The 25,819-nt window shown below is 36.9% G+C and overlaps 1 protein-coding gene across 4 annotated transcripts in view; it reads left to right on the top strand.

The window, feature by feature from the left end:
• The window catches only part of LOC122816986 (CMP-N-acetylneuraminate-beta-galactosamide-alpha-2,3-sialyltransferase 2-like), a 721,670-nt gene that overhangs the window by 640,102 nt on the left and 55,749 nt on the right, over positions 1 to 25,819 (top strand). For all 4 annotated transcript variants that reach the window (XM_044090098.1, XM_044090099.1, XM_044090100.1 and 1 more), the window contains one exon: positions 22,048 to 22,167. In XM_044090098.1, the coding sequence (XP_043946033.1) occupies positions 22,048 to 22,167 (120 nt within the window). The remainder of the gene's footprint in view (positions 1 to 22,047; positions 22,168 to 25,819) is intronic.

The raw sequence follows: 25,819 nt of genomic DNA, 5'->3' as shown, positions 1-25,819 counted from the left end.
GTAATAAGGTATAATGATTGCAATGTATGCATGCATAAGCCTGGGGCATGGAATTCAGTAATTTCAAAAGGAATCAGACTGACGTGTCATAGATGACAAAGGAATGTGAGTACAGTATGTCTGCAAGGAACAGAAAGTAATGAAAACTTAAATTCAAGAGGTAGTATATGTGAGTGCATTGTATTTATAGTACTACAAAATCATAAACAGGTTCTTACTTATAAAAAAGACTAACTAGTCCTCTGAATTTTAAAAATAAATGTTCATTGGATGTACTTTCACCATGCAGAGATGTATATTTTTAGGAAACTATCAGACATGAAGAACAACTTGTGTATAAGTGTGTCTGTATTTGTAAACACCTGTGAGTTAGTAAGTATAATTGTATATATTGCAACACAAATTTGTACTGCATGGGTATATTTCTGGATACACATTTGCAGATGTGTGTGCTTTTACTTGGGAAAAGTGAGAAGCATCCCATCTGTGGCTACCAAAGTCTGGATTACATGTAATACCCTAAGTTTTGCAGATGGAATGTGAGAGCACTGATTTTACAGCGTGCTGCTTTGAAAGCCATAGCTGCACAAACAGTGCCACTAAAACAGGAATCAGTGATTTTTTCCTATATCTTTATCTGGCCCATACCTGATGACCATCAGTCCCCCCGCACCCCCACTGATTGACTGACTGACTTTTTCATTTCCATATCAATTTAGCTAATAATGTGTGGGATGGAAGACAACCAGAAGAATGGTCATACCAGATGATTGGAAATGTTGGTCCCAAACCCACCCTGTGCTGATTCAATGTACATTTCACCAAAGCAAGGATTGCAAAACTAGCCTACTGATGCCAGCATACCTTTGTGAATGTCCCAAATCTGGCTACAGCACTAAGTTACTTTCAGAGTGAGCACACTTTGCTGGTCAAGGTACTGACTGATGCCCCCCCCCCCCAGCTACTGCCAAGTGTCGGTAATACAACAGGACCAAGGCATCTCCCTCCCCCAGAGATGGGTGAGTCTGCAATAGCTGTTTACTCCCATCATCCCAAGTCAGCTCCTCCAACACATGGGTCATTTAATTGACTCCGGGTCATCAGGGTCATAGGCAGAACTTTATCTCTCTACATTATGCAGCCAGTAGAGGACATAATAAGATACCATGACTTGTTAGGGATGTATGGGTATCTTCATTTAATATCAGCAGAATGTTGAACATCCTTGTGTGTTCACTTTTTAACTGTAATATAAATACAGTTTCCTGAAAGGAAACAAGAAAGCTGGAGAAAGACTAGTGCTGGTGCAAACAAAGACAGAGAGGACTGTAGCAGTGTGAAGAAATAGAGGTTTATTGATATAAACTGCAGAGACAATGGAAAAAGAAAATATGAAAATACCATTCAAGGGTACCTCTCACTGAGAAAAATAATATCCATTATTCTATTTGCCTGGAACCTATAAAACTGATGCTTCCATTAAACTACTTTCTTATGTGTTGACAGAAAAGGACATTTTCTCCATATTTTAACATAATCAATTTTTTGGGGAGGGTGAAATTACTATACTAGAAAAAAACATTACTAAAAGGCTGTGAAGGCTGCCAGCCCAGCTAGCTAGAATTTTGTAAATAATTCTATGCCATTCTAAATATTAATATGATCCATAGGCTTGTCTACAAATGTAAGTAACCTGAGCATCAAAAATGTAACCACAGTGCACCCTGCTGGAAAAAAGCCGAACTGTATATGGACTATATGCCTGTGCAAATGTATGTTTTCATAGTAGAAACTGGAACATACAGAGTTAATTTGCAAACTCTGAGAAAATAAGTAAAGAGTTTTATGATTGTGTTTACCACAGCTAGAAGACAGAATGTCTACAGCTAGAGTTTATTTCTATTCTCTTAAGACAAAAATAATTACTAGGTTTAAAATGTAAAAGTGTTAATTGTTTTACGGCTTCCAGTTTCAGGCAAGCTTCTAAGAGATAAGTGTCAGCTTCTAAGAGATAAGTATTTTTCATAGAGACATGTTCAATTCTGTTGGCATCTGTTTAGCCTGGGAACTAGAGGCAAGTGTCAAATAGTGATGTCATCTATCTAACCCAGCAGTAATGTGTATTATTAATTTAAGAACTATCTCGGAGAGAAAGTCTGTGCATTTTGTATTTGTCTCTGGACCTGTAAACATCTCACCAGCACTTGCCTTGCTCTGTAAGTAAGACTTAGATCCTAGCATCTCTCTTAGAGATAGATAGGAATATAGCAAGATTAATCTAGATGTCTGTATTTATGTTAGACTGTCCTGCAATGTTGTTTTAAAATATTTCCTGTGATTCTGAACTCTGTTGTCACTGTGTTGAGTTAATGAGTATTGTCTTGTGCTTTTATTATTTATTATTAAATATATTTACACCTTTTAATTGTGGCTGGTTTTGTTTAGAGATATTTAAGCTCTCAGAGTACTTGCATGTATTTGGTAACACTGTACAGGCCACTCTTAAATAGCCTTGGCCTTGGACACACTTATTTGGGTAATAGTAACATTACACCGTAGAATTTGTCACCCTTTTAAGGGCCTTAGAGTAGCTGATAAGGGTGGTTGGTGGCAGCTATTACCATATAGTCTAGGCAGAAGGGGGCATAGCTAATAAACCTGTGCCAGCCTTCCCCAGGAGTGTCTGCATGTTTGTATATAAATCAAATTTGAAAGTGTGCCTGTGTCAGCTACTTGGGTAGGGATATGAAGCACTGGTTGGACAGAGAGGGTGTTGGAGGTTTTGGCTTGACCACTCAGCTGAGATCTGAACCCTATAGCTGTGCCAATGGGGAGTCTTATCAGGGATCTGGAGATAGGGGGAACAACCAGCCCCAGACTGACTGTGATCTCTGTGTGCTCTTAAGGGAAATTGTACTTTACTGTGTGTGTATGTGTCATCCTCCCAATGTACAAGTCCCTCACTGGTGTTAGTGGTGATGACTGAGGCTCCTTGATTACTGGGCTAGTACAGGGGCATCACAGAGGCATTGTAAATTAGGCATAAATCTAATTAATTATAGGAGCAAGCAGTGTGTTTTTAACATATGTTATTATTCTGGAATTGAATGTTTTTTAAACTTATGTTTGTATGTGTAATTTTTTAATTTAATTTTGCACTAGTTTTAACATATACTCAGAATTTCATAGCCATTGACAGGCAAGAGGGAACTTGACTAATGAGTCTGTAATTGAATTGATGACATCAGTTTAATTAATATTAATGAGATGTATTCATTGGGGGAAACTTTTTTAAATGGTATAAAATTGGTTACTATTTTCTGATTCCTATATTTTGATGAAACTCGGGAGATTCCTGGGTGAAAGCACTTAACCTGTTACTGTTTTTACCTGCATTTTAGTTTTTTTTACTGTGGAATACATTAAAGAAGGGTTCATGACTTGCAAGTGGTGTTTGTGCTTACATAAATCAGGAAAAAAATACACGGAACAAATACATCTGGGAAGCATTCAAACAAAGTACAGAAATTGTCAATATAAGGAAAAAAACAAGAGCAAAGCTACTAATAATATTGACCTGAAGGAAACAGAGCACACAGAGGATTCTGTAAGTGTTTCATGTTTAACAAGCAAGTAAGAAAGATGAAGTCATAGTACTAGATACATGGAAGAAATTGAGCTGGAATAATGGAGAAAGGAAATACTAACAGCAGACGTTAAATATTTGGAAGCTGCAACAGCGGTTCATAAGTAAGTTACAGTACTGGTATATGTATTAGGATAACAGAAAAGAAATAGATAAAAATGTGTCAGAAAAGGAACATAACTGATGAACACAGCTGGGTGAAAGACAATTTCAAGGTGGGTATGTAAGAACTTGGGCAAATAAAGACTGAACTGACTGTTTCAAAGACAGTTATATCAGATATGAAGATGTGTGGAAAAAGCTGAATTAGGCTTAAGAACAGAACCAAATATATGTCTAGAAATGTGAATTCAGGGGAAATAAGACAATGGCAAAATACAGATGAAATATGCTTTGAGAGAAACTGATGGAACCATGACAATATATTATATATTGTAATAGCTAACGGACTGGAGAGGCAGAGGAAGTTTACATGCCAGAGTGGAAGGATAAGGGATAGAGGGGTGAGGGCAGGCTACAACTGCTCTCTTTGTGTACTTATCCATGCTGGGAGTGGAATACCAGTGTGACAGATGTGAGTGCAATAATACAGATGCCCTCATCTAGCGCTACTAATCACACTCTGCAGTACATGGGGGAGTCTCCATTCCACCATGCTGCAGTAACGATGACATTTATCTTATTAGGTTCTGTGGTACCTAAGGTAAAGAACTCTGTCAAGGAATGGCTACTGGGGACATTGACCCCACCAAAGAAAAATAACAGATAACTGTGTGAGAATATTGTTTCACTTCATACTGATATCTTCACACTTCCACTGTAAATCCAGTGAGGCCCACATAAACTAGTACAAAACGGAAGAAAATCAAGAGAAATGAAATGCTAAAAGACTGCAGCTATGAACAATGCGTTAAGAAAGGCACAGACGTGTGCAATGGAGACTGTAAAAAAGAGACGTGATAAAATGGAAGTAACTTTCTGAATGCAGTAACTTGGTATGGAACCATGCCAAACAGCTGTTATATTGGTCTTCCTCATACAACAAAGTGAAATAATGTGCATTTTATGTATGAGCATTTGTAACAGCAGTAATCAAGAGCCTCAGACGTTGTCATTCTATCACAGGCAGTGCTATTGACTGTAACCTTAATATGCTGAATGGGTCCACAGAATGTTCTGGTTTGGCACCACTGTATTGTATTGGGATAACCGAAAAGAAGTAGATAAAAATGTGGCAATCCCTGAATTATAGAAGATCAAACAATGGCAAAAGCAAATAATAAGCCCTTCAGTGATGGGTACTGGTATCTAGGACCCTTCTCTCACTTTCTTTTCAGTCCCTGCCCAGTTGTAGGTCGTCTGCTCATTTTGAAAGCTGTTCATTTGCCAGCCTTCTGTTTGTATCTTATAGAACTCAGTGTCATCAATACTGGAGTACCACGGTGGAAATTCAGGCTGTTCCACGTGTTCAGCAATTGTGGCATCTACATAAGGTAAATTGGTAGCTATACTCTGTTAATCCTCTGAGGCCTGGGCTTGCCTGGTTCTGATCCCTGAAAGGTACAGAATTCTCAGATTCTCCTTGATACAACTTTGTCTTATGTCACTGGCTAGCCTTCTTACTAAAACAAAAAAAAAAAAGATGCTGCAACTAGTATGGAGGTAACTTGCTTAGGAACGTTATGGGCCCCACATAGAACCAAGTAACTTCACTTGTAATGATATGCAAGAATCTTTTAAACATTTTTATATGATCACTAAGTCAATCTAGTGAAACATATCTGTAAACAGAAATAAATAGTGGACATGTATCCTGTTATGTTGTTTTTGTAAATCACATTTGAATGCTATTAATCCTTTCTTTTTAGCCACTGTACCACTTTTTTTCTTGTTTGCCATGTTTATTATATACACTATTCCACATGACACATGTACACTCTAGAAATGTATGGTTTGACTGTGTATCTCATATTGCTCATAATATTTTCTGAAGTTCGCTATTTTTATTAATTATTGTTTTTCTTTTTTTTATTTAAAGAAGTTTTTACCCTGAACTGCCAATATTTCAAACTACACGCTTTCTTTAAATATGTTCTCTTCCTGCTAAGGTTAAAAGCTCATGATGTCCTTAAAAATATTAGTTTTTATTATTTCTTTTGTACTGGGATTGTATTGAACATTTCTCCGCAGATCTCTATTGAAAAAGGGATGCAACCAGCTTATTAAAACTTACAAACATACATATATAAATGAATAAGTAAACAGATTTTCTGTGTACCTGGCCTCAGAAAACTGCTGACAAAATCGAGAATAGTTTACTTTCCCCAGTCATGTTTGTATTCAGGTTGCATAACTTATGCATGTCCTTCACATTCAGCTGACCAAGAAAGAGTAATTTGTGCAATGCTAAAATCAATACCCAACTAGATCAGTATGTGTTCTTCACTACGGCACCTCAGAAGAAAGAAAGTAAGCACATTTCTCTTTTCTTTGTTCAACTCTCAATAGAATTGATGTTGCACTCAGTAATGGAGACCCTAAGGATGAGCTGCATTATGCAGATTTGGATTTTCTTCTCTCACTCTAAAGATACATAATCTGTAGTTTTGTGTAAGTCATTTAAATGGATTTAACTGGGCCAAGCAGCCACACCAGGCCTGAGGATGATCATTTGTGTGTAACTGTTCCCACTCAGTTAAGATCTGACCTTTTTAATTAATGAATTAATTTATTTATTAAGGAAGCACCACTCAAAGCAGCACCGTGTTTATAATTTTGGGCATTAACCTTTAAATGAAGAATGAGCATATGTCACTACAAAAAGTTTGCTACTTAACTGAAGAGACTTAAGACAATAGTCCTTTTTTTCTCTGTGAAAAAAAATAACACATGAATAAGGAAGTGCAGGGGAGCAAAACTTTATTTTATGAAAACCCTTTTCTTTAACAGTACCACAAACAAAGCACTTATACACATTTCACATACACCAGCACACACGCACAACACTAAATCTAGCCCCTTCTCTATGTCTTTCTATTAACAGTAATCCACACTCACCTGCACAAACACACCTACACCTAAAACTGAAAGTTTTTGTATAGCCAAAGCTCTGGGCTTTAATACTCAATCCTACATCCCGTACAGAACACAGACATTGAATCTTACACCACTCATCAGCTGCTGCACTCAGTAAATAGTGCTTTCAATAAATTAAGACAGCAGCAAACCCTATCAACAAAGTAGATGTTCATCAGAGAACTGCACCACTATGAGGATCTATTCCCTTCCATGGTCCTTACGCTAACCATTACCATAAACACTCATAATACCCTAGAATACCAAAACCTTCAGATTATATATATATATATATATATATATATATATATATATATATATATATATATATATAATCGAGCCACTTTAATTGAGTAGCTTATACATTGACCTCAGAAACATCGACTGCCAAAGGCTGACAAGCCAGACATCAACATGCTACTATGCATGTGATGAGAAAGAACATTGGTGCATGCAATATTCCTACATAAAAAAATAAGGAAATAACATTGCTTTTTGCAGTGGGGGTGAGCCTCTCTGCACCCTCGTAAGGGGGTCTGTGACTCCTACAGCTCCTGCTAATTGTATATACTTACTCAGAGATCGTACAACCCCAGGGGAAAGGGAAAATTTCCTTACCTGGGGATTGTTGGTCTTGCACAACTGTCCACCACCTTCATATGCCGATCAAATGTGATCAATGAGACAGATGTTGACTAACATGCATTTAGATCAAATGCAGGACACCTACACACACACACACACACACACACACACACACACACACACACACACACACACACACACATTTATAATAAGTCTTAAAAACACTGGAGGCACAAGTATATACACAAAGAGAGACTTATTTGAGGAAACACATCAAAATATAGCTCATTTGTTTTTTCTCAGTCAGTTCACAACCTATTTACACTATTTACAGTACCTCACTAGTAAGGCTCACAATCCACAGAGGTAATTCCACCAATCAGGCTCTGTCTTACACAACCCTTCCAACAATAGGCTGCAAATTAAAATTTGCAGTTGCAGGCTTTGCCAGACCTTCCTTTTACCTCCACAAACAAAATCTTTGCCTGAGCTAGCATCAGAGACTACATCTACCATAAGCCTTTACTGCTTTGTTTGAACTCAAGTGCATGCTCTACCCCATGATATACCTCCAACCTGAGGAAAAAACTTCCAGTCTTTAGCCTTCCATGCTCCACAGCTTTATAGATTCATATATTATTACTAGACTAACAGTCCAGGGGGCCTTTCTCAGCCTAGCTAAATTTTCCCAAAAGAATAATGATGTCTTATATTCAAATAGGACATTGAGGGCCAGACATTTATAAGTTACCCATGTCCATAAGGGACATGAGTGCCAGGCCCAATGTAAATTTCCATTTCCCCATCCAGAAGCCCAGGTTGCACTTAAACTGGGCAACAGACAAACTCAGCTTCACAAGGATGGGAAGCCTGTTCCATAGGAGGGCAATCTCTGGCACCCATGTCTGTCTCTTCATCATGTTCTTGTTTAAGTTACAGATAAAATTTGGGTCAGTACACCTTGTATTTATGTTACTGTTTAACCTACAGATATGCAGGGGATTCATAAATGAGGGGTTTGCAGATGCCTTGTAAGGCAGGCATGGATCACCCCTCAGCAATCTATAAGAGACTTAGTAGAGGGAAAGGGGTTTAAGGGGCTCTGCATAAGGCAGGTTTGTTATGCCTCGTAATTTTTTTGTAGAGAACCTATGAGATTGCTCTAGTTGCCACATACAGGTACATACCAAATGAAGCATTGTACTGTATGACTGGTCTGATAAGGGCAGAGTGCAGTGGGATAATGACCTTTCTGGACATAGCTGCCATGCCCTTACTTATAAGTTGCACGACATAAAAGAATTTCCTCAACACTATGACCACATGGTGATCGAAGATAATGCTACTGTCTATGTGTGTACCTAGAGCCTTGACCACTTGCTCGACTGTTAAGGGTGTATTATCAACATGGTAATTAGTTGGGATGGTTGACCTCCCAAAGGGTACGATTATTCATTTCTTAGTATTGAGTGTAAGGCCATGGCTTTAGCACCATTTGTTAGTGAGAGATAGGCCTTCTTGAAAAATGCTAGTGTCTGCAGGGGAGTCGATAACACCCAGCTTGCAATCATTTGCAAACGTAATCAGCCATAGACCTTTTCAGCATTTGCTTCCATAGCAGGGAAATACATGCCAGAAAGGAGTGGGCCTGGTACTGTGCCCTGGAGAGACTCTGCTAGTGACTGGCCTCTTAGTGGAGGTGACCTCAACTATTTTGACCTCCTTGGTCCTATCAGTGAGCCAACTGGCTATCCAGTAGATGCCAAAAGGCTTTATACCTAAAATTAGTGAGTTTGTCTATAATGGCTGAGTGGGGTATTGTATCAAAATCCTTGGCCAGGTCAAGGTAAGCTATGTGCACAGTCTTACCTTCATTCAATGCTTTGATGACGCTCTTGAAAAAGTCCACCAGATTTAATGGGTATGACCTTCCTTTAACAAAGCTGAACTGTTATGGGTCCAGCATTTGCAGGTTACCTATGGCCTCATTTATCATGTCCATGAAGATTCTTTACATGGCCTTAAGGGTACATCCTCATGTAAGGTCTATAGTTACCCAGATCAGTGGTTGGACCTCCTTTGTGCAGGGGAATGATTATAGCCATCTTCCATTCTTTAGACACAAACCTGACTGTAGCTCCAGCTGAAAAGTGATTCAAGTAGACCAGAGAGGTCATATTACATGTTATTCATTAAGCATCCCAGGATGTTATCAGAGCCTTGGAAAGTGCATCAATGACCTGTTCCCTAGTAATGGTTGGGGGGAATGTGGTATGCAGTATTTCCTTTGGACTATCGGGGGAGGGGGGAGTGGAGGGAGAAATTTGAGCTGAAACTATAAGCCAAAAGGTTGGCAATGGCCTCCAGTTCAGTGTGGGTTATGTCATTTACAATAAGTTCTGTGCATTGTTGCATATTTCCTTTGAGGTTACGGACATAGCTGTAGAAAGATTTGTGTTGTCCTTTGCCAGAGAAGCTATTTTTCCTTCAAATTTATCCTTTAAAGTATTAATTAACCCTCTTAGCTGCCTGTTTAGATTGGTAAGGGGGCTTTTAATATGATTGGCTTTGTTCCTCATATGCTTGGCCAAGATTTTTTTTCTTTGTTGTATAACCAATTGATATTGAGATTCCAGCTGGGTGGCTTGCCTTTTGTGTTTGTCTTATTCTTAATACGAGTGGGCACAGTTCACCCTATACAGCTATTGATATGGCTGTACAGAGAATTTGTAAATAGCTCAGCATATACTATGGTGTTTACTGGGTTTGGGGATACATGGAATTTAGCCAAGGTGTCACTTATTTGAGAGGTTAGCCTTGGAATAGTTCCTAAATGTTTTTGGTTTCACTGGCTCCCCAGATTTAATTTTTATGTAAAGCAATATTGCCTTATGGTCGGATCTGATGAGTGAATACGTTATATTGGTGAGGAATATTGGCCCTCCATGTCCATGAGTACAAGGTCTAGAGTGTTTGTAACCCTGGTAGGAGAATGGATCAACTGTTCCAAGATGTTGGTATTAACAAAGTTTAGGAATCACTGGGCTTGTGCATTAGAAGTGGGGCAGGTCTCCCAATCTATAGAGGGGTAGTTGAGATCCACCATGAATGTCATATTGGGTTGAATTGTGAGGGCATCTAATACATTGAGATAGGTAATGGGTTCCCTAGGACATGGATGGGGACCTGTAGATTGGAAGGATATGGTACAAGACTCTGTTTACAAGTTCCAGTGTGTCATACACTTTAACTAGTCTGGATGTGAAGTGGGTTTTAATATAGTCTGAGACTCCTCCACTTTTAGTTCCCTCCTGTGCAGTAGCTGGTCTAAAGGTGTGAAAGGCATTATAAGCTTGCATTGCTGGGATACTCTGCACAACTTTAAACAATGTCTCCATTGCTACACAGATGCCTACAAAATCCAGGTTGAGGAAGGCTTGCAAGGAGTGAAGTTTCTCGTTAAGATATCTAGCATCAAGCAGTACTACCTTCAGGCATTTTTTCATAGGTTCAGAAAATCTGGGAGGTTTATTAGTTTGGCTTTGCCTAAAAAAGGCACTATGAGGGTGGAAAAGGTCTTTGCCAATATCCAAAAACCTTAGAGTGGATAAGTGCAGAACATCCCTGGCAAAGCAGCTTGGTCTGTCAACCATGTACTCCCAGGCCCTCAAATATTGTACCCCCTTGGATTGACACCAGAAGCTAAGCTAATTGTTAAAATCAATCATTTCCTGTTGGTAACATGGCATCATCCTTTGGAGAAGGTAGTATGCTGCTCAGTGCGAGGCTCATACCTGCTTCAGACATATAATCAGTGAGCTTGATTGTGTCTTGTTTCTTATAGTCAAGGAAGGTACATCTCAGGTCATTAGCACACACATGGACTATGACAGAGTCCTATTGGTACCTGTGGTTCAATGATCTGAGTGCCTGTGTGACTTGATGGATCCTACTCCTGAACGGCAGCTAACTGTGACTGTCTCCTTACTCAGTCTGATGAGGGGGATACAGGTGTGACTCACTATAGAATCACCAATGACCAGGAAATTTGACTGTGTGCTGGTTTGCCTTAAGATCTTAGCAGTAGAGGCATTGAATGCATTGTTATTGTGTGTAGCTGTGGGTGGTGTTTTAACAGAATTTATATGATGGCTGAGGACCCTTTTTTGATTGTGCTGTGCAGGAGGTCTTAGTGTTTTAGGAAGGTTACATGTAAGTGAATCAGCATAAGTAGTTTTACATGTAGGGTCTTTACACTGTGCAGTAAATATAAGTTAAATTTACAATCACTGTTTCCACAAATACAGTTATTTTCCTAACCAGGTTGCTGTGTGAACTTTACAAACTCAAGGCACACTTAAAGCCATATATCTTCTTCTCCATGCACAGTATGTTAAAATACATGCTAACACAAGCACACATGTATGCCTACATACATATATATATATATATATATATATATATATATATATATATATAAATTCATATTGTTTAGTTAACCCCCAAAATCTCAACTAACAAATAATAGAACCTGAAATACCAAACCACAAAACACAAAAATAAGGAAAAAAATACAAAAAGCCCTTCTGCACCCACTACACCCCCTGCTAATTACATATATATAATAACTCCAAGATCACACCACAGCGGGGCAGGGGCAGATTCCTCTATCCTACTGTTTTGTGATTTCACACAGCTGTTTCTTGTTTTTTAAATATGTCAATGTTGTATACTTCAGTCATTTAAGTGTGTCCATTTGTCATTCAGCATTTCAGGATTTTGATACAACAGTGGGTTCCCATATATATATGCACACACACACACACACACACACACACACACACACACACACACACACACACACACACACACACACACACACATATGTGGTCTTTACTTTATCTAGCACTCATTTTATCTAAATGCAACTGATTGAAAAAAAGTGGGCTAACATATATTTCATCTAATCCCATCTGAAAAATGTGGGCAAATATACATTTCATCTAATCCTAGCCTATACTACATACATGCACATACAAGATTGATAGTAAAAAAAAATTATCATTTTGTGATCACTGATGTTAGTAAGTCAGGGCAGTATGGGGGAGAATCTCCATGGCAATACTGCTTTAAGTAAGTCTGTTGGGTTCAATATGTTTATATATTTTAGGGCAGGTTTAGATGAGATTTTTTTCAGTTGTTTAGATTAAGTGAGGTTGTGAGGTTTAAATTAATCAAAATACAACTATATAGATTATATATATATATTATGTCTGTGTGACTAACTTCCCTTTTCTTTTATGGCTAGAGCTATGTTGCCTTTTTGAAGTAGAAATCAAAATACTTTAAAAAAGGCTTATAAAGAGTTATACAGCAAGCATTTGAATGACAGAATAATACAGATACATTTAGATTCTGTAAGGGTGAATCATACTTACCAGGTTACTGCATGGAACATTATCTCTCTTTTACAGAAGGTTTAATTTTTGTTGATATTCCAGCCAAAACTGTGACAAATAGAACACAAAATTAGTTTATAAAAAAAAAAAAAAAAACAGTGTTTAGCTATAAAATGCAAACTATCAACAACATACAGTAGTTTCATTAATGATGTGGTTAACTGGTATTATTTAAAATGTATTAAGCTTTCTTCACAATCTGAATTTGTTTTGTCATAATCCATTGTACTGTTTTATTTTCTACAGTTTCCTGGATTAAGAGTCTGTTCTGGTATACTTTTTGTACTGAGATGATTTCTTTTTCATCTGACCACCCTCCAAAACATTAAGGCTTACTAAGGTCAAAATTTGTCAATAGCCCAGTAAACCAGGGGGTTCACACTCATATGGTTATAAGAGCTGTATGAGGACTAGTACACTCAGCTGGGGACCACAGTCTCCAAAATAAAAATAAAGGTATTCAGTAAATCTAGAAAAGTAATATAGTAGCTTCCCACACTTAGACCTATGTTAGTTTGTGAGCTGTTTGAGGGCTGATGACTATGAATTTCAGTTCCTTATTCTAAACTAGTGCCTCCACAACACATATCTCCATGGCTCCATTACTTGTACCCAGTCAGCGCATTCATTCCACAGTTGCTGAAGGCAAGAATTCCCATATGAGGCAAGATCCCTTACAGCCCATTCTTTATTGCTCGGGAATCCCCAATGAGTTCATCCAGTCATGGTGAGAGTAAGGTAGTAGGTAGCAGACCAGCTTATCCTCTCCCCCAGTAGAGCACCCCCTTCTCTACCATTCTCTGTTCTCCACTATCACTGGCTTCTAAAGGTCAGAATGCCTCCACATGCTGAATTCCTCTCGCCTCACAGTACGACTTACGCATAACAGCTTGCAATCACTAGGCTGAAGCTCCACAGAGTGAACATTTAATGCTCAGCTAGATGTCACACGTGTGGCAAGTCAGGCCTGCCTCTCTCCCCCCAGGATGGATGAGCCAACAATGACCATTCACTCTACTCTTCCCCAACCACCTACTACAGTTATTCCAGTTTTGGTCACCTGCAACGTGGTCATAGTTTTACATCTCCATGCACTGTACTGGCTCATATAAGTAACTTGTTTGTGAAAGAGTTTGCTTACCTAAACAAAATATTATACCTATGGGTTTTAAAAGCCAAACTAATACCAACATTAATTTCTAATTTTAATATTTAAAGACATGTATACCTTTTTTAAGCATAGTGTGGGGTGGGGGAAACATAAGATAACAGTAAAAAAATAAATTTTATGTCTACAATCCAAGCAAGAGCAAGTATGGAAGACATTATAGCTACATCACATAATACTGCTTTTAACAACATCTCCTTCCTGTTTAACAGTTTAGTAAACCCTTTAAATTTGAGTTTTGCTTTTCAAATTTGTGGGTTCCAACTTTCTTGGGGAGGTGGTGTGAGAGTATTACATCACGAATCTGCATAATATGTTTTCACTAACCCAAGTCACAAAAACAAAAAACCTTTGAAATTAGGAAACCAACTGTCACAATGCACTGGTGGTTCTGAGACCTGAAATATTATAAGGTATGGCTTGGAATGCTAATCAGTGGTTTTGTCTCTTCTATAACTTGTTGACAGAGCAGAATGCAGGACTCACTGATGTCAAAGATTGTCAAGTCTTGCTAAAGATGACTACGACCATGCTGATTACAGCTATGTGATAGTGTGGGAGAGTCAGTTCCCTAACACCGAGGCTTGGGTCTGAGTCTATATCTTACAGTTAGATGTCCAATATATGAAGTACTTCAACAGTATAAATGTAGCAATTTAGTAATGCTGTGATAGGTTGTTTTCCCTTTGATTTAATTATGTGGTGACATTTACAGATCAAAGAGTGGGCAGTATATGTTGTTGGTGTATTACTGGGGGGGGGGGGTTGCATTTAGTTTAATGTGCTCACTTTGATGGTTCATTGTTCATTTGTTCAGTTTCCAAAGCCTGGTGTATTCATTAAGGTTTATGGATTGATTTTGGTTTGTTGGGTTTGTTTGTTGATGAAAACATATATAATCTTTGGAAATGTGTTACATATTTAAAGTTTTATATATATATATATATATATATATATATATATATATATATATATATATACATACAGAGAGATCCAAACCAAAGGGTGAGAAGGACACACAGACAAACCATTCAGTAAAAACTTCAAGGAAAAACTCAGCCAAACTAAAGTTTTCACTGTGTGATACCTTAAATCTCCTGTAATGGAGGCCCATGGAATATATGCAAATGACCCCTTAAGGTCATCAAGTGTTTCAGCTACATGGCTTCTGAATGTCCATGACTTTTTTTACTTTTTAAGTCATGCATATCCACCGCTAGAGGATGTTGGCTTTGTTGGCCTGACTGTAACTATAAAGACTTAAAAAGTAAAAAAAAAAAAGTTATGGACATTCAGAAGCCATGTAGCCAAAACAATGTTCTTAAGTGATCATTTGCATGCATCCCACGATCCTCCATTACAAGAGGTTTAAGGTATCACACAGTGAAAACCCTAGCTTGGCTGAGATTTTCTTGAAGTTTCTACTGAATGGTTTGTCTGTGTGCCCTTATTACCCTTTCGTTTGGATGTTACTTGGGATATTTTGCAGACACTTTATTCTTTATGGCCATCAGCTGGGTTTTAAGACCCTGTATTTGTGAAGTATAGCCAGCCTATTCACTTATGCTATACTGATGAAGATAATGAAAATGCTGAAACATGCATGTCTGAGCCAGTGTTTTTTTTTTTTTAATATATGGACTTAATGTACCCATAAGACTAAAAATGTTAAAAAAAAAAAAAAATCATGTATATTCAAAAGCTATGTAGCTGAAACACTTGATGTCCTTAAGGGGTGATTTTCATATGTCGCATGAGCCTCCGTTACAAGAGGTTTAAGGTATCACGCAGTAAAACCTTTAGCTTGGCTGAGTTTATCTTGAAGTTTTTATCTAATATATATATATATAATATATATATATATATATATATATATATATACATATATATATATACATATATATCTGTGTGTGGAAGATTTTGAAGACAAACCAGAACTAAAGATCAAATGTCACAGTTTCAGATGTTTCTTTATAGTTACTGAATGCATTAACTTTGCTCCAGACATTTACAACAGAAACTAACTTATCCTGCAAAAGAAATATGGAATCAACTACTGTAATTTAATTTGCTTTTCCTGGTGTAAAAGAGTATCTCTTTGTGTAAGAGTGCATTTAGAGTGTGCACACAAAAATAAAAGCATATTCAGATGTGCAGATATAACTTCACTTTGCTTATTCTCAATCTGACAGAAGAACCATCAGCTATGAAGTGACAGATTGCATGTTAGTATATGTTAGGTGATGTACTAGGGATGAGCTACAGTATGCTGATTTGGGTTTTGTTCTTTCACCCTAAAGATGTAATATAAAGAAAACAAACACTGGCCGGTGAAACTGGATGCAAAGCTTAATTAGCGCTTTCGTCTGTTTTTACACTTGACTTCTTCAGATTATGGTTTTAATCTGAAGAAGTCAAGTGTAACAACAGATAAAAGTGCTAATTAAACTTTGAATCCTGTTTCACTGGCCAGTGTTCGTTTTCTTTACATTACTGGCTTTACCTGTGGTTGTCACCCTAAAGATGTATAATGTCTAGTTTTGTGTAAGTCATTTAATTGGATTTACTGGGCCAAGCAGCCACATCAGGCCTGAGAATAATCATTTGTGTGTAACTGTTCCCATTCAGTTAAGGTCTGACCTTTTTAATGAATTCATTTATTTGGGAAGTACCACTCAAAGCAATGCCATGTTTGTAATTTCGGGCATTAGCCTTTAAATGAATAATGAGCGCAATTTGCTACTTAATTGAGGAGACATAAGGCAATATTCTTTTTTCTTCTCTGTGAAAAAGAACAGCAAGTTTAATGGTTTTCTTTAATAGACAAAGCAGATAAACTACTCCAGTGAACAAAATAACCTTTCAGGCTCTTAGTTTTTCAGAAGTCTTAAATTAATGAGACTCCTTGGAGAAATAATATCCTTTGGAAACAACATATGAGGAGGACTTATTAGTGACTTTGAAATCCCAAGTCTGATTGCTAAAACACATGCATCATAACTCAAAGTTTTTTTCTCCCTTTTTTATCCAGATGTCCTAATCATTAGACTCCTCCCAATTTCTTCTCCATCACTGAGACAAGTGTCAACTGAGATGGGCCATCATTCAACAGCCACCACTGATGGCTCAAAGTTTGTTTTTTATGTACTGCCCTAACCCCACAAACACCTGGTGAAGCACCAAAGGGTGCATGTAACAGGCTTCAGTGAAGAGTGCCCCCCCCTTCACAAGGGATGTATCCTGTCAAACAGCCCTGCCCCTCTCCACTAAGCTTAAGTAGAGATTTCCCAGTCTCCCCCAGGGAAATTGCAGCACTTTATGTGCCCTGCCCCTGAGTGTGTGCAACACTCCCTACCCCCCCCCTCCAGGGAGAGGAGAGTTGTCTTTACCACTTTACTCCTCCCCCTTCCTGCCTGTCTCATCCAATGCCAGGACTACTAACTGAACACCAGTTATCTGAGTCACAGTCAAGTTTCTGTCCCTCTGCATCACAAAGCCAGGCTCACAATTACTGAACAAGTCACCTAATTACATAATTAATCCCTTGCCACCATCAGTCAGCAAGACCTTTAATATGGCAGTCTCCTATGTATTGTGTAAGTACTTGTTCAGGCCAATATTATTGTATAGTTGACTTTTAAACATTTTCTCAAGTTTTATGATTCCTTAATCCTTAGGGGAACAATGTTCCACAATCTTGGTATACTTTGGTTAATAAAAACCTCTCTTTACTTTTTTAGTTCTTTTAATTTTGTTCTTTATAATTCTTGCTGGTTCCCATAGATTATTATAGCAATAACCCACGCCTGGGTGTGGGTAATGCTGGATTTACCTATGGTTGGCGTGGTTCGGTCACGAGGGCGAAGCCCGAGTGGCCAAACAAAGCCAACCATGGGTAAATCCAGCATTACCCACACCAAGAAGTGAATTAATGCTATTATACAATGACATTATTTAAGAAAAAAAAATTACTTTTCTTAAATAATGGCATGGTATAATGCCTCCTTGCTGCCCTTCCACCGCTGTCTGGTATTCTGCGGCAGTTCTGATGTACTGCGCATGTGTATGCCTACGCAGTACATCAGAACTGTGGGCAAAAGCAACGGAGAAAGCAAGATCTCCGTTGTTTTTTACAAACTGTTTTCGTTATGTTAAATGGGTTTAACATAGCTAGACAGCTTTAAAAAAAGCAACGGAGAATCTCCGTTGCTTTTTTTAAAGCTGTCTCAGTATGTTAAACCCATTTAACATAGCGAGACAGTTTTGAAAAAAGCAAGATCTCCGTTGCTTTTTACAAACTGTCTCGCTATGTTAAAGGAGTTTAACATAGCGAAACAGTGAGAAAAAAGAGTTATAATAATGGAAAAAGTCTGGGCAATCGGACCTTTTTCCATTACTATAACTCTGATTTACAACGTGCACGCTGCTGACCAATCAGCGTTCATGTTTTTGAATATTAATGGGGGGGAGTTGTATAATAGAGTTTTTAACCTGCATACTAACAAAGAAAGCAAAAATGCAGAAGTTATTGAAAAAGAGAGCACCCAACTTTATTTTCATCTTACATTTTTTTTTTCCATTTATTGTCCATATCTCCTCCCTCTCCTACCTGGGGGACTGAATACTTAATATTCTAATACAAAGAAAACTGCATGTTTTAGTTCTTCAAATGGTAAAGCTTCTAGAAAGATATTCGAAAGAAAAGTGTTCATTTAATGTTATTTAAGGTCTGTTAACAAGTGTAATGGACTTATCTTAAAGAACCCATTCACTCACTGCTAAGGCCAAAGAATCTGGGAAAAACACAATAAAATATTCAAACGTTACATATTACATGCTTATTGAAAAACAGGCATCTCAGAATTTGCAGAGAGATAATGAGGCATGCAATCATAATAATGCCATTACACAATGTTATGAGGTAGGTAAACACAAAAAGGACAAGATAAGTAGTGCTCAGCGAATATTCTGATATGATACAAGAAGAGCTTAGAATGGGATTATAGAACTTCTAGGCTGCTGATTCAGAATTTCAAGGCTTGGAGAAAAAAAAAGACTGATATGATGTAAATCTTTACCAATCACACCTTTTACATGCCAAAAAGAATTTAATAGATATTCTACATTTAAATGTGCTGTTAAATAGGTGGAGTTAATGTAGTATATCCTTATTTTGCTGTTATATTATTTTCTGCACATAGGACATACTGATGCCAGGAGTTAGCAATTTGCTCAGGATTTGGAACTGTCATCTGGAGCAGATTACTCAGTTTGATCTCAGCATTCTGCTTTACCTTCCTCTGCCACTGCCACTTTACTATAACCTGTTCATTTAAAAGCTCCCCTATCATAAGCCAGACTTGACCATGATCCAAAATTCAAGGACTTCCTCTTCTATTATCTTACAAAGGCTCACTTGTTAATTCATTCCAGTCTTCTCCAGTCATGAACAGTAGTAATGCAAAAATCAATCCCTCTATGATCTGAATATCTGAATAGTTCTGTATGCAACACCTGAATATTTGACTAACATTACTGAAAAACTGAAAAAAATGTTTTTGTAAAATACGTTTTATATAGGATCATAATAGATAAGATATGATTTAGTGAGAGTTTCATTCATGTCATATTAATCTTTAATTTAAAATGTACTTCCCTGGTAAGTTTGGATGCAATATTTCCCATGTTTGCATTTACCTGTAGTTGAGTTAGCACTTGATTACTGTTGAAACTGATGACTATTAACAGTGGATAACCACTAAGGTAAGGCTCGGGTAAGCAAAGTCGCTCTGAAAACACTTGGCAATTCTCAAATGGTACATAAACAGAACACATATATAAGCCTTTCTATATATTTTGTTACATGTTCCAGCTTTCCTTTCGATCAACTTAGCTGTCATCATTCATCTATTATCTGCTAATTTTACTGCACACTCAGTACCTTGTATCAACTTAAAACTTGTAAAAATGTTGTTACTGATTTTTAACAGCATTGTCACTGTAGCTGTTAGAATACTTCTAATCAGTTCTCTCCTGTACATCTATTATGTTACAAGCTCTGAGTTCAGAATGCATTCCTATTTTAGTTCCTCATCTATAAGTAAACTTAGTATCCTGTATCAAGTTATACCTTACTCATAAAATTGCAGTATTATTGATTTTTGTACTATTATTGATTTTTCGCCCTTCCTGTCAGTTTAGATTCTTGTACTTTACATCTACTCTTTGTCAACACATTGTCACACTGTTTACTATGGTTGGATTTTTTTTCTTTGTTTAGTAATATCATTGAGATTTTATTTAGAAGATTTTCTCACCAGGCCTCCACTGACAAAATGGCCTATGCCAACAAAGTATGAAAGTTCCAACTAATACATATAAATAAATAAATCGGCGCAGATACCCATTTACTGTTAATGGACTATATGACCTGATGTAACCATGCAACAGCAGTATAATATTTATAGTATGCTGATATTTAAAAACAAATCTTTAGGACACAACAGCAAATTAAGCCATTATGAAATGGTTAGACATGTAAATATTCATAATTAAAATGAATATTTCCTGGAATGTGGGAGATCTAAGAGTACACAGTACACCAGACACTTCTATGTAACTAATGCACTGCAAAATGCTTACCTCCCTCCAGCACTCTCTTATGCCTTAGGTAATACAAGTGGTTAGGAAAAAGATTAAGTGAATGTTGAAGTACAGAACGGATAGACACCAAGTAACATGTTTATTTATAAAAAGAAAAAGAGAACAGAAAGCCAAATCTGTGTGCCCAAAGCTAAGAACCAAAAGCAACCACACAGAGAAGATGCTGTTTCAAAGAACTGTACACAGCAAGCAGAAAGTTTTCACTAGTAAATCACAGTCAGTAAACCAAGTGAAAGTCTTCACACCTATTTAAATTGTATTTCATCCATAGGACATCATCAGAACTACCACAAAACACCCCTGACATAAATATATACATCCAGCATTACATCACATGACCAAGTTATGTCAAATAAAATTTAACAATATATTAAAAGTATTATAACACTTCCATACAAATATGTTAAACACATATATTAGTAAAATATATATATTAATAAAAATACAGCTAAAACCATGCAGTGCGCAATTTTAATTTGCCGCTAATGAAAATATTATCATATATTCTTGGACAGTTCCCAGCAATAAGCCTAATTTGCCACATAAGTTTATTGCTTTCTAACTTAAGCTTCCACGGCACCCACTGGGTTCAATAGTAATTTGTTGTAGTCTACAAAGATATTATGATTCTTACACTGTGTGGCATGTGGATTGTTCTCATTAGCTTTTTCTATGTCATAACAATGCTCATAGATACATTTCTGCAAAGTACACTCTGTCCTGCCCACATAAAAACACTGACAAGGGTTCTCCGTTGGCTAGATATACAATGCCCACACTGCCGCAGTTACATTTCTATGTGAATAAATGATAATATTTCCATCAGCAACATATAGTACTTGCAATATATTGTTACTGGGCTTAACTTGCTCATGTGATGTAACACTGGATGTATATTTGTGTCAGTGGTGTTTTATGGTAGTTCTGATGATGTCCTGTGGATGAAAGCACTTAACTACTTATTAAAGAGTTGTGAATAATTTAAGCTGTAGCCTATTACTGACTTGTGATTTAATGGTGAAAGCTTTCAGCTTGCTGTGCACAATTCCTTGTGACATCATCTTCTCTATGTGGTTGTTTTTGAACTGGTTTATTAAGACCTGTTTTTTTTTTCTTCAGCTTCTTTATTCATTGTTCTTAAATGTTGATAATCTTGTACATAAATTGCTCACTAAGAATATTAGTAGTAATATTTGTAATTTTTCTACTTAAATTTTTTTATCCAAAAAAAAATGTGTTAGCAATTATAATTAATGGCAATATATACAACCTGAATGACCTGTTCGTGTAAAATGGAAGATAAGGGTTTATTTATAAAATTAATGTTAAAAAAATCTTACAGCAACACAATGCTTTCATTACTGAATAAGATTTGCATTTTTCAAATATTGCTTAACCTACAAGTATACAATTCTGTTATTAAAGTAACCAGAAAGCATATTCTTTTGTAGGTGATGATCCTGAATCCTGCTTTTTTAAAGTATATCCATGATAATTGGACAAATCATCACGGGAAGTATCCGTCCACTGGAATGATTGCAATACTTTTTGCATTACACATCTGTGAAGAAGTAAGTATATCATACTGCATATAATGTAATGAGGTAAGTTTATGACATCATATGTCACAGACAATGAAGAAAATATGAGAGAATTCACATATACAGTGAGATAAGCATGAGAATTTGCATATCATATTTATAATGATGTTAATCATGAATCATATAGGAAACATAGGAATCATGGGAAATACAAGGCTATTGGCAAAGGAAGAGGGGGCTGCTTATATTAATTGCAAGAGGAGCCCCAATAGTAATAGAAGAGAAAAAAAAAGACAACAATGGTAGATTTGTAGTACTAAGGGGCTACTGGCAAGGGAGGAAAATTACACTGGCATGTATTTATATTCCCCCCAAAACTGCTATAGTAGAGCTAAAGAAAATACTGGGAGAAATAATCAGCTTTCAGCAAGGAATATTACTTATAGGTAGGGACTGGAATTTGATTTGCAACAGCAAAGATGTGTCTGGGAGGCCCAGGAAGGGAAATATAACAAAGGAAGGTAGATTTTTAAAGAAATTTATGAAAATATTTGGCATGGAAGATGTGAATTCAGAGTGAATTTACATATTATTCCCCAAGATACAAAATCTGGGCTAAGCTAGACAGAATATACACTTCACAGGGACATGTGCATTTAATTGAAGGTCTTGATACATCCCCAATAACTATTTCAGATCATGTGCCAATAATAACTAAAATAAAAATGCAAGGTAATGAAACAAAAATGAGACCCTGACATTTTCCCACCTATTGGTTGAAGAGAGGAATTTTAAGGAATGGGTAGTAGAAATTATTCAGGAGCTTTTTTAGAAGATAGAAACTTCTTCTGAAAATATAGCTAGGGAGTGGGATAAAATTAAAACATAATTTAAAAATAGGATGGAAATAAAAGAAAGAGAGATATGGTTAAGAAGTAGCAAGAATTATTTAGAGGGACTGACAAAATATTAAATTATTGCAAAATAGGAGGAATCTCACATAACAATAACAGGAACAACTACAGAATGCTAAACAGAAATTAAGGGACTAACTTGATAATATGTATGAGTTTAGAGAGATTGCTGTTAAGCAACTGTTTTTTTTGATAAATTTGCAACACAAAAACTTTTAGCACAAAGACTCAGACAACAGAAAGTAGAAAGTGCTATCACCAAGCTTAGAGGACCTATTACAAGGAAGATAACAAGGGATTCTGTAGAAGTATTAGAAATATTTCAGAAATTGTATGAAAGTCTGTATAAAGCATAGATATATGGAAATTGTGAAAAATTACAAATGGAAATATTTATGGAAGAATTAAATATGCCAAGGTTAGAGGGAGACGAGGCTCAATTACTAACAATTAGGATAGGAGGAGATGAGATAAAAATGGTGGTGTATAAGCAATCTACAGGAAAGTCCCTAGGATTAGATGGTATTCATGTGGAAGTTTGGAAGCTAGGAGGGAAAAACTGATGAAGATCTGGAAGGTTTTGTTTGACAGTATATTAAGAGGAGGAGAATTACCAACATCCTGGAAGAAAGAGGTAGTAGCTGCACTACCTGAAGAAGGTAAAGAGCCATCAGACCCAGCTTCATACAGGCCACTGTCAATACTAAATCATGATTATAAAATGTTTGTCTATAATGGCTAAAAGAATTGCAAAAGTAATGCCAAAATTGATAGATATGGATCAATGTGGTTTTGTGGAGGGATAGCAGACATGTGTCAACATAAACAGAACAGTGATGATCCAGAGGGAAGCAGAATATAAGAAAATACCACTGTTGTTGGTGGGTCTTGATGCAGAGAAAGCATCTGACAAAGTAAGCTGAGGATTTTATGAGCAGAGCAATGGAAGCATTTGCATTCCCTAATAAAATTATAAGGTTGATTAGGAGGATATATAAAAGATCAGATGCAAAAATTAAAGTGGGTAGAGTCCTCTCTGATAATCTCTGTCTGAGCAGAGGAACCAGCCAGGGGTGTCCTCTCTCCCCTTTGTTATTTTCATTATATTTAGAACCACTGGCAAAGAAAATAAGGCATTTAGAAATCCAAGGATATAATTGTTATAGTAGTCAAGAAAAGCTGGCTCTATTTGCAGATGACATTGCTTTATACCTGACAAAACCAGAAAGAGACATTACAGTGTTGTGGAACATATTGAGACAGTTTCAAACCTTTTTGGTATACAAAATTAATGAAGCAAAAACAAAAGCAATGGCAGTAAATTATGTAACCACATATAAACTGGTTCAGCAATAAACATATTTATGGGGACATGATAAAATGAAGTATTTAGGAGTAGGGGTTAAAAATGATGCTGGTGTGGCAGTTAAGGATATGTGGGAAGAGACTAAACAAAAGATAATACAAAAATGAGAAAATGGAAGCTCTATTATATGGATATTGATAATAAGATACAAGCAGTTAACATGTTTTTAGTGCCTTTAGTCTTACACACTGTTCAGGCATACTTTTATCAACCAGAGGAGGAGTTGTGGATAGCAATTAATAAAGAGTTGAAGGAATGTATCTGGGAGGGGAAGATGGCAAGAGTCAAGTGGGATAAGTTTATTCTTCCAATAGAACAGGGAGGATTGAGATTATCCGAGTTGAAGGGGTATTTCAGAGGAACACAGTTAAGCCTCCTATACATAGCACAAGCAGAAAACTATAATTCAAAGTGGAAAGAGATGATAATGAAACAGGGGGAAGCTCAAGTAACAGGGAGAGACTGGGATTTTGGATGCAGACCTTTAAGGAGAACAATAATCATACAGAATAGTATATTCATACAGTACCAGAAGGTCTTCTAAGAACTAAGCCAACACAGGAATGAAGAAAGGAGATTCTTCAGATAGGGATGACTGCAATTGGGATTACAGATAATAGACAAGAGGGGGGCAGGAATGTATTGGAGAAAACTGGCAAAATAACCAAGATACTGGGAGCAAATAACTAGAGAGGGAATGATAATAGAATGGAAAGATCCCAAGAACGAATTTGGACAGCAGGCTAAAGATTGCCTTCCATATCAAGGATTGATATCAGGGTATAGGCAAAGAGAAAGAAATGGGAGGGAAGTCCTAAATGAAAGAGCAGCACTAGCAGAGTTTTTAGTAGACTCTAGAACAGAAGTTCCCATTAAGAAATGAATAATTAGTAAAGCTTATAAAATATTGCATGATAACTATAAGAATCAATCAGAGGAGGTTAGGAAGGACTGGGAAGAGAGATTAGATAAGCAATTCACAAAGAAACAATGGAAGAGATATATGTATGTCTCCCACATACGCAACAAAATCTAGAAGATTTTGGATCTTTGCCTGAAAGTGTTTACATAGGTATTTTTATACCCCAGGCAGACTTCAAAATATTTTTCCTCAGGTAAACAGCAAATGTTGGAGGTGTGATGGGGCAGAAAGAGGTAACTGGGAATATATTTTCTGGGAGTGTAATGAGTTGCTACACTTTAAAAATTTCCTGCAGACTGCTCTGTCAGAGATGCTAGGTGAGCAAGTTGGAGTTACTAGGGACATTATTTTTTTGAGCTATGATACAAACTCGGAATTGCTTAGATATAGTAAGGCCTTGCTGAGTCTAATTATGATGGCTACCAAAAAGCAATCACTAGAAAATGGAAATCGAAGTCTAAACCAACTTTACTAGAAGTA

The sequence above is a fragment of the Protopterus annectens genome, chromosome 12.part0 (assembly GCF_019279795.1).
Source record: "Protopterus annectens isolate FY-2018-M chromosome 12.part0, PAN1.0, whole genome shotgun sequence".
Taxonomy (NCBI): Eukaryota; Metazoa; Chordata; order Ceratodontiformes; family Protopteridae; genus Protopterus; species Protopterus annectens.
This window is presented reverse-complemented; position numbering and strand designations above follow the sequence as displayed.